The 13,582-nt window shown below is 38.6% G+C and overlaps 1 protein-coding gene across 3 annotated transcripts in view; it reads left to right on the top strand.

Annotated features, from left to right (window-relative positions):
- grm5b (glutamate receptor, metabotropic 5b) overlaps window positions 1-13,582 on the top strand; it is a 76,508-nt gene that overhangs the window by 17,874 nt on the left and 45,052 nt on the right. For all 3 annotated transcript variants that reach the window (XM_015050999.1, XM_015050997.1, XM_015051000.1), the window contains exons 2-4: window positions 630-1,143; window positions 2,436-2,888; window positions 3,011-3,125. In XM_015050999.1, coding sequence (XP_014906485.1) covers window positions 994-1,143; window positions 2,436-2,888; window positions 3,011-3,125 — 718 coding nt within the window. In that variant the 5' untranslated portion in view covers window positions 630-993. The remainder of the gene's footprint in view (window positions 1-629; window positions 1,144-2,435; window positions 2,889-3,010; window positions 3,126-13,582) is intronic.

Below are 13,582 nucleotides of genomic sequence, written 5' to 3'. Positions count from 1 at the left end.
GGGGGGGGGGGGGATACCCGGGGGTTTTTTTTTGGTGGTTTTTTTTTTTTTTTTTTTCCTTTTTTTTTTTTTTTTTTTTTTTTTTTTTTTTCCAAAAAAATTTGTAGGTGCGTCTTATAGTACGGAACCCTCCAGGGGGACATGAGGAATTTTTTTTCTTTTGCGTTCCCTCGCAAAACGTTTGTGCTTATTATTAACACTTTGGTGCAAAAAACTGATTGAAAATCAATTTATTTACTGCATGTTTATGTCTGTTCAGACTCAGATGGAACGGCACTGAAAGCAGCCCTTTAAACCATTCAGACTACGAACACAACAGAGACACAATCAGATGACTTATTACCCCACGATAATAACTCAATAGTCCATGGAAAAACCTTATAAGCTTGCATTAAAGCAGAAAGTACGGCGGCCACCGTAAAAAAGGCTTACAGTATTCAATTATGCCGCATGAACTGATCAATAGATTATTGCGAGCGAACGCAAAAGTATTGCGAGGGAACGCAAAAGGAAAAAAAAATCCTCATGTCTCCTGGAGGGCTCCGTATTATAGTGAGGTGCGCTCTATAATCCTGAAAATAAGGTATATTGAATTGCTTTGAGACTAATTGAGTTCTTTCTTCCCACAGCTTTCTGGGAACATGTCTTTCATTGACCTGTTCCAGTGGAAACCGTCTCAGCCTGGTAACTGGGGGATTGTTGAGTTGTGTCAACCATCAGTAAAATCTTTGTCAGACTCTCTCCTGCATCTTCCAGGTTGCATTGAAGCAACTGTCTCAGCTGTCCCACTAATGCTACCCCCTTGACATACAACAAACACCCTGAAAACCAAGTTGGAAATGGATAATACTGAGATGAGTTTTATTTCAAGCCTTCCACCGTGCCATCGGCTCTTGACATGGTCACCCAAGCTGTTCGACGAACACTAGTACCTTGTGACACTCGTGCACGTACAATCTGAGAGCTGCCTGTGCTTCATTACCTCAGTGGACCATGATGATGCTGTGGCTTCTGCTGCTTTTGTCAGTTTGGGCGTGGTGTGAAGGAGCTGACTCCACTGAACGCCGAGTCGTGGCACACATGCCTGGAGACATCATCATTGGAGCTTTGTTCTCTGTCCATCACCAGCCTCCTGCTGATAAGGTGAATTGTTGTTTTTTGTGTATATCTGCAACATGGTTTCAGTGCTATAAAGTTGTAGGCCTGCAGTTTTGTCCTTGCCTGAATTTCACTACAACACCCAAAGCAATTCAAATTTGATTTTAAAGGCATGGTTCAAAATTTCTGAAAGATTTTAGATGGATGAGAGCAGGTAATGTCTGATATGGACTAAATAACTCTTTCTGCATCTTCAATTAATATAAATCTAGATCAGATGGTCCCAGAGACAAAAGCTAACAGTTGATTCCAGAAGAACCAAGCCTAAAGGGAACTTATACTTTGTTAAAACAACAGAAATCTTAATTTTTTTAAATGTAAATGCTGTACCATTGACATCTGAAAAGGATGCATTAGGTGCTGTGCAACCAATCATCTTCCTGTGTATATCTAATGTGAATAACTGTCTAAAAGTAAGTCATAGTAAAGACCAATGATACATATTTCACTTAAACAATTACAGTACATTCACCTTTTTATTGAAGGGAAATGCTTTAAATGTTTCACCTTAATCCTGTGAGGTTGCTTAGTGGTGGTGCATCAACTACCAACTTCATTTTCTGTGTCAATAATCATAAGTCTAATGGTAAATTATAACCTAGTGCAAAAGTTATGATTGTTTAACAGTTTAGAAAATGATGTTTAGATAAACCGCAACTGTGTTTTTGTTGTTAGCGTAGTTTTAAAACAGTGTTAGCCTCTACTTTGGCCCCAGATTAGCCATTAGCATTAACCTTCAGAAACAACTAATCTAGATTTACACTAAATGAAAACATAAGAACGTTACGCACTGGAGAGAAGATAACTGCTCATAATATTTTAATAAAACCTTATTTTAAAAATTCTAAACTGTCCCTTTAATGAAGAGATAAACATTAAATTATTGTCAGTCCATTTACCAGTTATTTTTGTGGCCAAATATTTAGATATAACTTTAGAGAGAATCCTAATATTGCTTACCAGAGAAATGAAAATGGAAACCTTTTTGTCTTCTGTAGCACTATGAGCATTTCATTTCCATTAGTTGCTTTAGTAAACGATACTCACCCATTGAAATTTTGTCTTTCTTCATCCCATTACGAATAATTGGACAGAAAGAAAAATACCAACAAAAAACTCCCCATAAACAACAGCCCATTAAGCAACGCAATCAAGTTTGAGTTTGAAAATTGGTGAAGCACTAACTATTGTCTTTTCTTAATCGGGTCATTTTTTATGATAAAAAATAAAGCATAGCACTACGACTATGAATTTGTTTTTGTATTCTGCCTGCTCAGGTTCATGAGCGCAAGTGTGGCGCGGTTCGTGAGCAGTATGGCATCCAGAGGGTGGAGGCCATGATGCATACGTTGGACCGGATCAACGCCGACCAAAACATCCTTCCCAACATCACTCTGGGCTGCGAGATCCGGGACTCGTGTTGGCACTCGGCTGTGGCTCTGGAGCAGAGCATCGAGTTCATACGGGATTCTCTTGTGTCCTCCGACGAGGCTGAGGAGTGGGGCGGTATGACCTCGTGGGGAGGAGGAGGAGGAGGTGGCGGCGGAGGAGGAGGAGCGACAATGAAGTGTGCAGACCCATCTGCTACTCCGATGCGGGGGAAGAAACCCATTGTGGGTTTAATTGGACCGGGGTCGAGCTCTGTGGCCATCCAGGTGCAGAACCTGCTGCAGCTTTTCAACATACCGCAGATCGCCTACTCTGCCACCAGTATGGACCTCAGTGACAAGGTGAGCCAGCCTGTCTCAGAGGGAATTGGTTGATAAATTGAAACGTGGATTAGTTAATACAATTTCACCTCAGTTAATTGCTAATTTATTCACTATTCCACTCATTCTTTGCTTTATTTCAGAGCCTTTATAAATATTTTATGCGAGTGGTCCCTTCAGATGCTCAGCAAGCACGAGCCATGGTGGACATTGTCAAAAGATACAACTGGAGCTATGTGTCTGCTATCCACACTGAAGGTAAAACTAAACCCTTAAAAGAATCTTAAGGTATGATGATGCTACCAAGATACCAAGGTGTTTACATAAGATGTTACATTTTCTTTATTTAAAACAAGAAAGCAACAATTAATCCTACGGCTTCGAGAGCCTTCCAACACATTTATTATCGAAGTTATTTTAGCGTAATATTTGTTTATTATTGTTACTGTATTTTTAGAACACAAAGAAGAAAAACATATATTGAACTTCAGCTGTATTCAGTGATTTCTAAACTCATGGTTTTGAAACTGGGCCTTTTTTTCCCCCCCACTTTGATACTGCAATCCGACCCATGGCTACTATTCACATTTCTTTGCTCCAGTATACGCACAATGTCCAAGGAGCAATGCGAACTATATAATATCATATTAGAAGGTTCTTATTTAACCAAAGAGAAAAGGAAAGTAAAACGAGCTTAAAAAAATAAAATAGGGTTATTTTACTAGTTGAAACAACTCTGCAGTCAGCAGTCAGCAGAGTTGTTTAAGGCTGACGTTTTCACCTTACGAAGGTGAGGATGGTAGAAATTGAATTGCATTGGCTGGGCTGAAGCCTGCCAGAAAGCTGATAAAGCAGTTGTGTCCAAAACTAGGGAAGTAGATTAGTAGGTGATGCCTGCAGGACAGTCTGAACAAAAAGGTCAGGGGAAGCAGAGCAGCAGCTATGCCAGAGTAGATAGAGTGCTTGGTGGTTTTGATTGAGAAAGAATCGCCGTGAATAAATACCCAAAAGTCTAGAGAAAGGCTTCGGAGAAACAGGCAGAGACCTATGGGAAGGTTTTATGCTATGACTATTTTTTTTTTTTAAAAGGAAAAGGAAATAATCCTTCAGTTTCCCTTCTTCATTGATTGACATGCCGGAACGTCGAGTTACTCAGTCGCCCAGTTTACTGCTGGGAAATGGTGGAGATAGTGCGGCTACTGGCTGAGGTGGAGGACAAAGCGATCCAATCTCTGCGGATGTCCACAAACAGGGTTTGCTGTTCCTGAAAAGCGATAAGCACAGACATTCACAGAGAGATGCACCTTTTCACTTAAAAGACTTTGTCATCGGGCTTTTCAGATGTCTATTTTGCTGGAGTTGCCGTGTGTGTGTGTGTGTGTGTGTGTGTGTGTGTGTGTGTGTGTGTGTGTGTAAGGGTGGTATGTCTCTATGAAAGCACAATATGTTCAATCAACATATGGTGTGACAGCTTTATGAAAGCATTCAGATAATGGGGGGGATGGAAGTGGAGCGTATGATTTATAATATAAATGAGGAAAAATAGCTGATGCTGAACTTTATGAAATTTATTTAACAAGCATGATTGGCTTTGCATGTAGAACTGCAGCTCACACATCTAAAATACTTTGATTTATGTATGATTTACGAAGACTCTCAGATTTCAAAGGTTGCCCATTTCGTTCTTAGCCCAAGATCAATTTTTCTGTATAAAGACAAAACTGTTTTGGTTTTGTTGTCGTCCAATAGAAGTTTGTAAAATGAAAAAATAGAAATAAAAGATGTCACAAAATTTGTGGGGGACTTACAATCCAGAGAAATTGCCTGTTCATGAGGAGATGAGAAGAGATAAAAGTGAAACACTCCTCTCAGCAAACTAATTAAGCAGTAGGATGTTCCGCTAATTAAATATCTAATCCATCAAAGCCATTTCAAATATACTATGTAAAAGTATTTACTCTCTCAATTTTTTTTTGTCTTACCTAAATGTTCAGATCTTGAGACTAATTTTAACATCAGACCAAGATAACCAGAATAAGTACAAAATCTAGTTCGCCAATAATGATTTCATTCAGCAAAGGAAAAAACATGTTTCCGAACCAAACCTGTGCAACAACGGTCATATATATTGATGGCATTGCTTTATTCTCTTAATATATGTCACAATCATTTCAAAACATATTCCTGTGTTTACCTTGGTTAGCTTTGTCTAAATTTCAAATTTGCTTTTTTGATCTGAAACAAACAAACAAACAAAAAAAAGCAAAAACTGAAAAAACTCTGTAAGGGTGTGAATATTTTCTCCCTGCTACAGGTCTTTATTTTGTTCTTGACATATTATGCAAGACATCTTAATGGGAGGATGTCTTTGAAAACAGACATATATTGTGTCCATTTAAATAGACACAATAGATGTCTATCTATTGTGCAACAAAGACATTCTTTAGTGTGGGGATGAAAGACTAAAGGATGCCTCACTATTGTGCTTCTGTGCTCAGTTTTGTTGTTGTACATAAATATGATTGCCGCAGAGGTACAGTAACTTATTTATTTACTAGTGGCTGCTATGTTTGCAAATTTGTATGTTTTCCGATGTGTGGGAGAAACGCCAAATGCAGGCAGACGAAACAGAATCTGTGTCTGAGTGACTGGTCTGATCAGGGAGGATTTTAGTGAGTTCAGGCTCATCCTGAAGGAATCGCACCATTTCCATGTTTCAGACTGATTAGGTGGTGATTTGAGTCTCTATTGGGACAGAGGCCCACAACACTCAGAAATAAAACAACTTTATTGAGCCAATTGTTTCCAAGGCTTCACTCAGAAGAGTCATACACCAATGACTCAAAGAAAGAAGCATTGTTATTTCATTTCAGGACTTATGGGAAGCAGGGTTGACCTTGTTATGCACGTCTGCTGTGCAGAAAATAGTTTTTCATATTGAAGTTAGCAGAGACAAGCTGATGCCTGTGCAGGGATTATTAGTGCTATTAAAAATGGGGAGCACTATAATATTTTAAGCCCTTTTGGGCAAAACACACATCCACACGCTCTTAAATTAAAATGACCCCATTTCAAAGTCATCAGTTTGCACCCAGCAACAGTAAAAAAAGAAAAAAAAAAGAAAAAAAGAAAAACCTGGTCATGACTGTCATTCAAGTTTTACCTCAGTTTCTCTTATGGATTTAGGTCAAAACTTTGACTGGGCCATTTTAACACATTAATAGGCTTTAATCTGAGCCATTCCTTTGCAAGATGGTTTTCTGTGCCCATCCATTGTGTTTTGCATGTATGCCAAAAAATATTTAATTTTGGCCTCTTCCACATGTTTGCTATGTTTCCCCCACTGCCAGTTGATATCTGTACTTTTTTCTTGCTGCTTGTTTTGAACAGTAAGTTTCTTATTGCCATTCATCAACAATAAAAGCAAACAGGGGTAGCATGTGAGCTCTTCAAAGTTAGAGAGGTTGTCTCATAACCCATCCTAGCTCATTAATATTTATGCACATCTGTGTATATTCTCTTAAACAGTCTTACCTGAAAACCAACTTGCATTTAAAAAGATGTTGTGGTATATTTATCCCCCTGCATAAGGAGTCAGGAATAACATTTGTCTCGTGTTTGACGTTACCATTTTTCCTTCGCCGCGACTAATCTCAGTATGAACGCGTTTCTGGGAGCTTGCCTTTTAATTTTAGCAACAAGACGAGACGCGTGTGGTGTTGCCGTGTGGGAATTTCAGGAGTGCTTGTTGCGCTGTGTACAAATGTGTATGTTTGCCAGAAAAGTGTTGGGATTTTTGTACTCGCACAGACAAGCTGGTATAACCTTGGTGTGACATTCAGTGTCAGGCGTTGCCTTTGTTTAAAAAAAAAAAAAAAAAAAGGAAAAAAAATACACAAGCAAACCCAGGCACCCAAAAGAGAGGAGGAAGATGAAGAAGACTGAAAGGATTAGGAAGGAAAGAGAGGAATGAAGGTAAATGAGTGGAAAGCTTAGGATAGGAGAGCAATCAGCATTCAGAAGATACCAAATGAAAAAAAGATTGGTGTGTGTGTGTGTGTGTGTGTGTATGTGCGCGCGTGTGAGAGACTCATTAATTTCTATTACCGTTTCACATCTGGGAGCCAAAGACAGGGGACACTGATGTACCCGAAGCTGAATAATACATGTAATATCAGCACAATGATTACACTGAAGTAATGAAACACTACTGGACAAGGATGGAATATTTGAGAGAATAACTTTGTGATCCTGAATATTTTGTGTGGTACATGCATACAAAAGTGTGAGTTGCATCCAGTTTGTTTCACTTCTCCATTTAAAGTCCGCAAAACAAAACAGTGTTCTAGCAATATCTCTGGAGACTCAAAACTTTTTTTTTTTTTACTTTCACACATTTACTAAGAAAGTTGGGTTGAGTATGAATTTATTGATGAGTCATTCATTCATTTTGTCGCCATTCAAGATGCTTTATAAAATTTCCTGCGGCTTGTAGAAGTTGTTTTCTAATTTTCTGTTTTCCTTTTTTGATGCTTTTCCTCATATTTGAGAAGAAATGACCAATAAGACACTTTAAGCATTTGATATCAACCAAGTAGAAGTTGCTGAAGCATAGTTCTTAGATGAACTGCAAAGCACAAGTAAGATGTAAAGCAGTGATAAAAAACAGCAAAGGGCTTTTACGTTATACTGGGTAAAAGGTATGAAATGACTTAAAACACATTGCTGCATAAATAGATTTCCACTGAGCTCTGTGGAGCTTCATTAGTCAGATGAGTGGAATCGGAAAATCATATTTCTTTGCTTTCTTTCTGTATCTGTATTTAAGGACCGAAGTCTCATTTCTCCATATGTGGTCACCCGAAGTAGCGCCTCCTACTGATCAAGATTCTAACTTACTTGTGATGTTATGTGCAATGAAAGAGATGCAGAGTTTTACCATTTCAAATTTAAGTGTATGTGCAATGTAGTTATTAACAACAGATTGTCAGAAGCATTTGAACAAATAAATAGTCGAGTGAAACAAATTCCCTAATTAGATACGTGCAATTTGCCAAAAGTGTCGATTTGTTTTTGCCACCAGAGAATTCAGAAATTGGCAACGGGGAAACTTGCTCTGATAGTCAAGTTTTTACAACTCTGATTTCTAAAATTGTGAAATGCTTAAAGTGTGATGAACTTTAGTAAAAATGTGTCTGCTGCATAGTATTCACACAAACATTCAAAACAAACATCTGTCACAGACGTCACAAAATATAGAGTAATGCTTTTGTTTCAAACAGATTAGTAAATTTGTCTTGCAGTTATTTTGATACACAGCAGTTTTCAGATACTGACTGTGGAAAATATTTAACGTTTTGCAAAGGGGCTTTACCTGTTTAGCAGAGGTGCTGCTTGCAGAATTACCTTTATAGGAGTGGAGGGTGTTTCCTTTGGTTTCCAATACATAAATATATTTTATTGGGAGTATGTGATGACCTTAACCTGTCTCAAATAGTTAATGATAAAGCACCAATAATTACTTGCAGTATGAGTCACAATCATCCCCTCCCACAACAAGGTCAGCATGTTGTCTTTTTTTCCTTGCCTTTGCCGAGACTCGACTTTCTCTGCTCGGCTCTGTTGCGTTCTGCTCAATTGAGCTCATTGACCTGAAATTTCATGTGTCACCCACCCTCACTCTAACCGCGATTGATCAGTCTCTCAATTAATCAAGATGCCAGGCTTCTCTCCACCTCTGCTTCTGTTCAAGTGTGCTCCTTTAGTCTTTTTTCACTTTTTCCTCATTTCTGTCTTTGTTTCTTGTTGATGAGTCTTTTGGTTCGGATCCTGTTGATCCCGTCTACGCCTCTGTTCTCCTGGTTTTATCTCTCTTTCTGCTTCCATTATCCGTGAATCATTTTTGTTTTCCTGTCCCTTTTTACCTTGCAGCACATCGTGGTCTGTAAGTGAAGGTAAAGTTGGTATGGGAGGACAGTGTAGAGAAGGACATAATGCATGGAGAAGAAGAAAGCCTTCTGCCAAATAATTTGTCATGCTGGTAGTAAAACATCCCGAGATGTGAGGATTCAAAGAGGCTCGTAAAAAGATTCAGGCAGGTTCTGAAATACCTCATTACCTTTGTGTTTCATTGATCACTGGTGACTGGAATAGACTTTCTGTTAACAAAATCCTGCTCTGTTAACATATTTAAAAGGGTTTGAAGCTATTTTGGACTAATTTATGACAAGTGATCAAGCTAGGGAATCCATTTAGAACCATAAAACTCCCAATCCCATCCCCAACTGGGAGACAGAGCATAACACTCAGTATAAATAAGCAGTTAATAACAGGTTTCCATAATATCCATAACCTCTACTGTAACCTTTGCACATTTTTACAATCTTTTGCCAACACCATGCATATCTCTGTAAGGTCACTCTTTTAGTTCTTAAATTCACCATGTGAAACACATTTAATATATTACACACAGAGATTAATTTTGATTGAAACTTACAACAAAAATTCTGTCTCCTGATAAGTTGAATACCACGTATGACCAGCAAAAGAAGGATTTTAAATACAAAACTGTGGGCAAATGAGTAGAAAAAAGATGTATGCTGTACATTATCTGCTGTCAGTATCTGACTGTTCCTCTTTTTGTATGAATTACTGCATCGATTTGGCGTGACATGCAGGCCATCAGTCTGTGGCTCTGCAGAGACGTAATGGATTTGATAACAGGTTGTTTGCACTGATGTTCTTCGTCTTCCTTTGGTCGGTACTCCTAAGAAAGACAAATGAAGTTTCCACATTACTGAGTGTGGAAACTTCATATGTGACGTTAAACACCTTGGATTCTGTACCTCTTCAATCTTCTTCCAGACTCTTGGAGCTTGATTTTCCAAATCAAATGCAGGCCTAATTTTTATTTGAAACCAGCATTTGAGCCACTTATCAACACTCACTTAGTCCAGTTGAGAAATGCCCCTTGTTTCCCAGCCCTCTACAAATACCCCTTCCTCAAATGATCCCTGTTCCTTAAGTACACTCTGAAGTACACCTTTTCCTTAAGCTCAACTTTCCATTAATATGTTTAAATATAGCACTTTGTGAAAATCCCTTGTTTAGAAATGATCTTTTTGTAGTGTCAAGCCAGCAGTATTGCTCGTGACAGTGTAGGCCATTCGATGGCTATAACAAAAACTATTGTCTATTAAAAATCTGTCTTGTTTTGGTTTTATTTAGTATTAAAATTTCCTAAAAAAAAAAAAAAAAAAAAACTGTTCTGTGTTGGCGTCTAATGAATTTATGTAATTCATTTTTTAAATTCAGATAATGAAATTAATTACCTATTTTGTTGATTACTGATTTTTTTTTAAAATGCACACGCATATAAATTATTTTATATACGTCTGAGGAAACTTTAATGCTTTTCCAAACACCTCGACTGATGTGATGAACCATTTGAGGAAGTCTGGGAGAAGATGGGGGGAAGATCAAGAAGAATGCTGGGGCCCTTAACGCAGTAAAAAAAAAAAAAAATGAGAAAAGAATCACTACATGTTTTTCTCAGAGTCAAGCTTTGACAGGAAGGAGAGGGGAAGCAGAAAATGAGGATGGATTTCAGGGTGAGCCACAGGCAGCGGGGGAACTGAAGGCCGAAAAGCCTCCTGCCTCTGTATACAAGTTATATTGCTTTTATTTTTGCCTCTGTGATAAAACAGAGTACCACTTGTTTGAAAGATATAAATATACATCCTCAGTGAGATTAATAATAATAAATTCAGTTTAATTAATCCATTATGCAACAGTAAAATGTTTTAATGTGGAACCTTAACTGCTTACTGAAATTTGAATGTTAGGCCAATTTCTATGGAACTCTTTTATTTCCATATCTATGATATTAATAACAATAGTGACGCCTGATATGGTCTCCAGAACATGTTTTGCATTAACAGATAGGACTGTTCATCCTTTGTTTGTAATAATAATAATAATAATAATAATAATATGCTACTGCTGCCTTTCTATTGTCCAAAGTCAGTCTGCTCTAACCCATTTCACATTAACAAGATAGTTTCCCTTCAATGGGTGATGGTGGAAAAACCATCAGTTTCTAAAATACTTCAGTCCTCTAAATCCACATTCTTCACCGTTTTGTTGCTCAGTTTCAGCCTCTGCAAGTCATGTTGTGCATAACTGAATGCACTGGGTTGCTGCATTGCGACCGACTGATTTAATGTGTAAACCGTCGTACGATTGAACAAGTGTGCTTAATTAAGTGGAAAGTGAGTGTACGTCTGACTTGATACACACAGCTACCATCTTCAGTAAGCCTGCATCTTGCTCCTGATGTTTTCATGTGGCTTGCATGTTTGTTTTTGTGAGTCACTGATATATTGGCTTGTAAAATATCGGAGGCTTTGCAAGTTAATTGAGTCTGAAGAAAACAGAAAAAAGTTGTTGTTCTACATAAAGTTAGGGCTTTGGGCCCTTAAAACCTAATGACTAGTGACTCAGCTGAGCTTCGCCCCACACTGAGCTGTCTGGGGTATCTGAGCACAGTCCATGAGCAAGTCCCATGGCATGACAGACAGGGAGTTGCAGCAGCCAAACCAGTTCGTCTTTCGATGTTGCAAATGACTTAAATTGTTAGTGAAAACCCACATTTGCTAATTCATGGCCTAAAATGCAGCTTTGCAAGCCTTTCACACAAAATACGCTATGGCTTTTAAAAAGTGCCAGTTACTGCATCACAAACAGTAAGCAGACAAACAATAAATGTTGGGAAAAAGAGCTTACCATGTGAAACGGTTATGATAATGCCCTTACTGGGACCTGGATGCAACACGTGGGATCCAATTTGGACATCCACATGATAAAAAAATGTGGGTTTTGTAGAAATAATCCCACAAATGGAAGAAATTTTCGATGCAGTAGTCATGGGACTGCCTGGCCTACGCTGTCTTTTTTGTGGTTCTGACCTGTTTCATATTGATGAATGGATATGCGTGTGTGTCGAATGTATTTGTGGGAGGTGTGCTAGCAGTATTTAATAGTACCCAGGCGTATGTATGTGGAGGACAGAAACAGAAGAATGGAGAGAGTCTGAAAAGAGATGGCCTTCCACATAAATTCTGACTCCAGAATGAAGTAGGTTACAAGCTCTATAGATTGGGATAATTGTGCCACAGCGAATGTGTGAGCGACAATGTGTGTGTACGTCTCAAAGTACACATGGGAAGGATGGTCTCTGCCATCTGTCTCCCACTCCTCTCACTGAGACACTAATTACAGGACTTTACACTTCACTCCACCAGCCTCATCATTGGTCTAACTACACACACTGTGAGCTGTACGGCGGTTTGGGATCGGGAGCCTTTGTCTGTTTCATTTCCCACGGTTCCCTTGTCTTTTCTCTCTGTTCTCTTTTTTTCCACATAATGATCCAGGTCTTCCTTTTTTCATCTATATCATTTCATATTTCTCCTTTTTTTAAAATATAAATTTATGTTGAAAACAGATCAGTAATGCTCAGTTAGAAAGTCGTTGGTGTTTTGGACATGTTAGAGGTTTAAAAACAGAGATAGACTGGAGAGCTTTGATAGTTCCTTCAATCAAGTGGGGGAGAGTCAGAGTTAGAAACCAGAGAGGGGAATCCTATCACATTCGTTGCCAGTGTGCACAACCATTCATTAGCATAAATTTCAGGTCACCCACTTTCCCTGGCAAAGAAAGGGGAGCCACGATGGGGATATGCTTTCACTGGCATGAAGTCAAACTGCTAAGGGTGGTCCAGAAGAAACCAAGCTGCTGCTGTCAGTACACACAACGTGTGCAAAAGTATTCCTACCTCTTAAATGTTCTCACATTTTTCAAATTAAAACCACAAATTTATATATATATATTTTTTTTTAAATTGTATTTTATGTAGTTGAACAACACAAAGTATCTTTCTCATATTTGTGAAAATACAATAAGACAAATGTGGCTTGCATACCCCTTGATGACCTCCTTTTAAGATGCTTGATTCAGAAGTCACCTAATTAGCAACACAGAGTCCAGGTGTGTGTTGCTTAATCTCAGGATAAATACAAAAAGTGAAGGCCTCAGAAGTTTTGTTAGAGAACAAAGAACTTCATGAAGACCAAGGAATACAGTAGACAGATTTGGGAGGAAAATATGGAAATGTTTTTAGGCAGCCATGGGATACAAAAAACGTGAAAACATTTAAATGTCTCACTGAGCACTGTTCAATACATTACCTTAAAATGGAAAGAGTGTGGCGCACCTTAGCCTGGCCCTTGCTTTCCAGCATTGCTTGATTCTTCTGTCCCGTCAGCGCTCTTCTGGGGATTCTCCCAGTAAGATGGATTTCTCAGGATATATTTCATCTGGGCCATTCAGCTAATTTAAGGAGTTGTGAACGATGATGTGGATTTTATGTGATGTTTTAGAACTGCAGTCTGCCTATGGTTGTTGTTACCAACAGCAGCAGAAGAAGTGAATGAAGCTGTTCAGTCTGTGTTGGCCACGCTTCCAAATATTGAGGAATAAAAGTCAGAGCAAGAGGAATGTTTGGGACATTTTACTGCTGGCAAAGACGTCGTTCGGCTCGGCACTGCGAGGGTCGAAGCACTTTGCCTCTGTACGAAGCAAAGTGTAGTGTAGGTTTTTACCTCGTTTCTCTCAAAACAATAACCATAAACATCCAGACAGAGAAACAATGATAT

The sequence above is a fragment of the Poecilia latipinna genome, unplaced genomic scaffold (genome assembly GCF_001443285.1).
Source record: "Poecilia latipinna isolate Pla-1442-1.1 unplaced genomic scaffold, P_latipinna-1.0 Scaffold1023, whole genome shotgun sequence".
Taxonomy (NCBI): Eukaryota; Metazoa; Chordata; class Actinopteri; order Cyprinodontiformes; family Poeciliidae; genus Poecilia; species Poecilia latipinna.
This window is presented reverse-complemented; position numbering and strand designations above follow the sequence as displayed.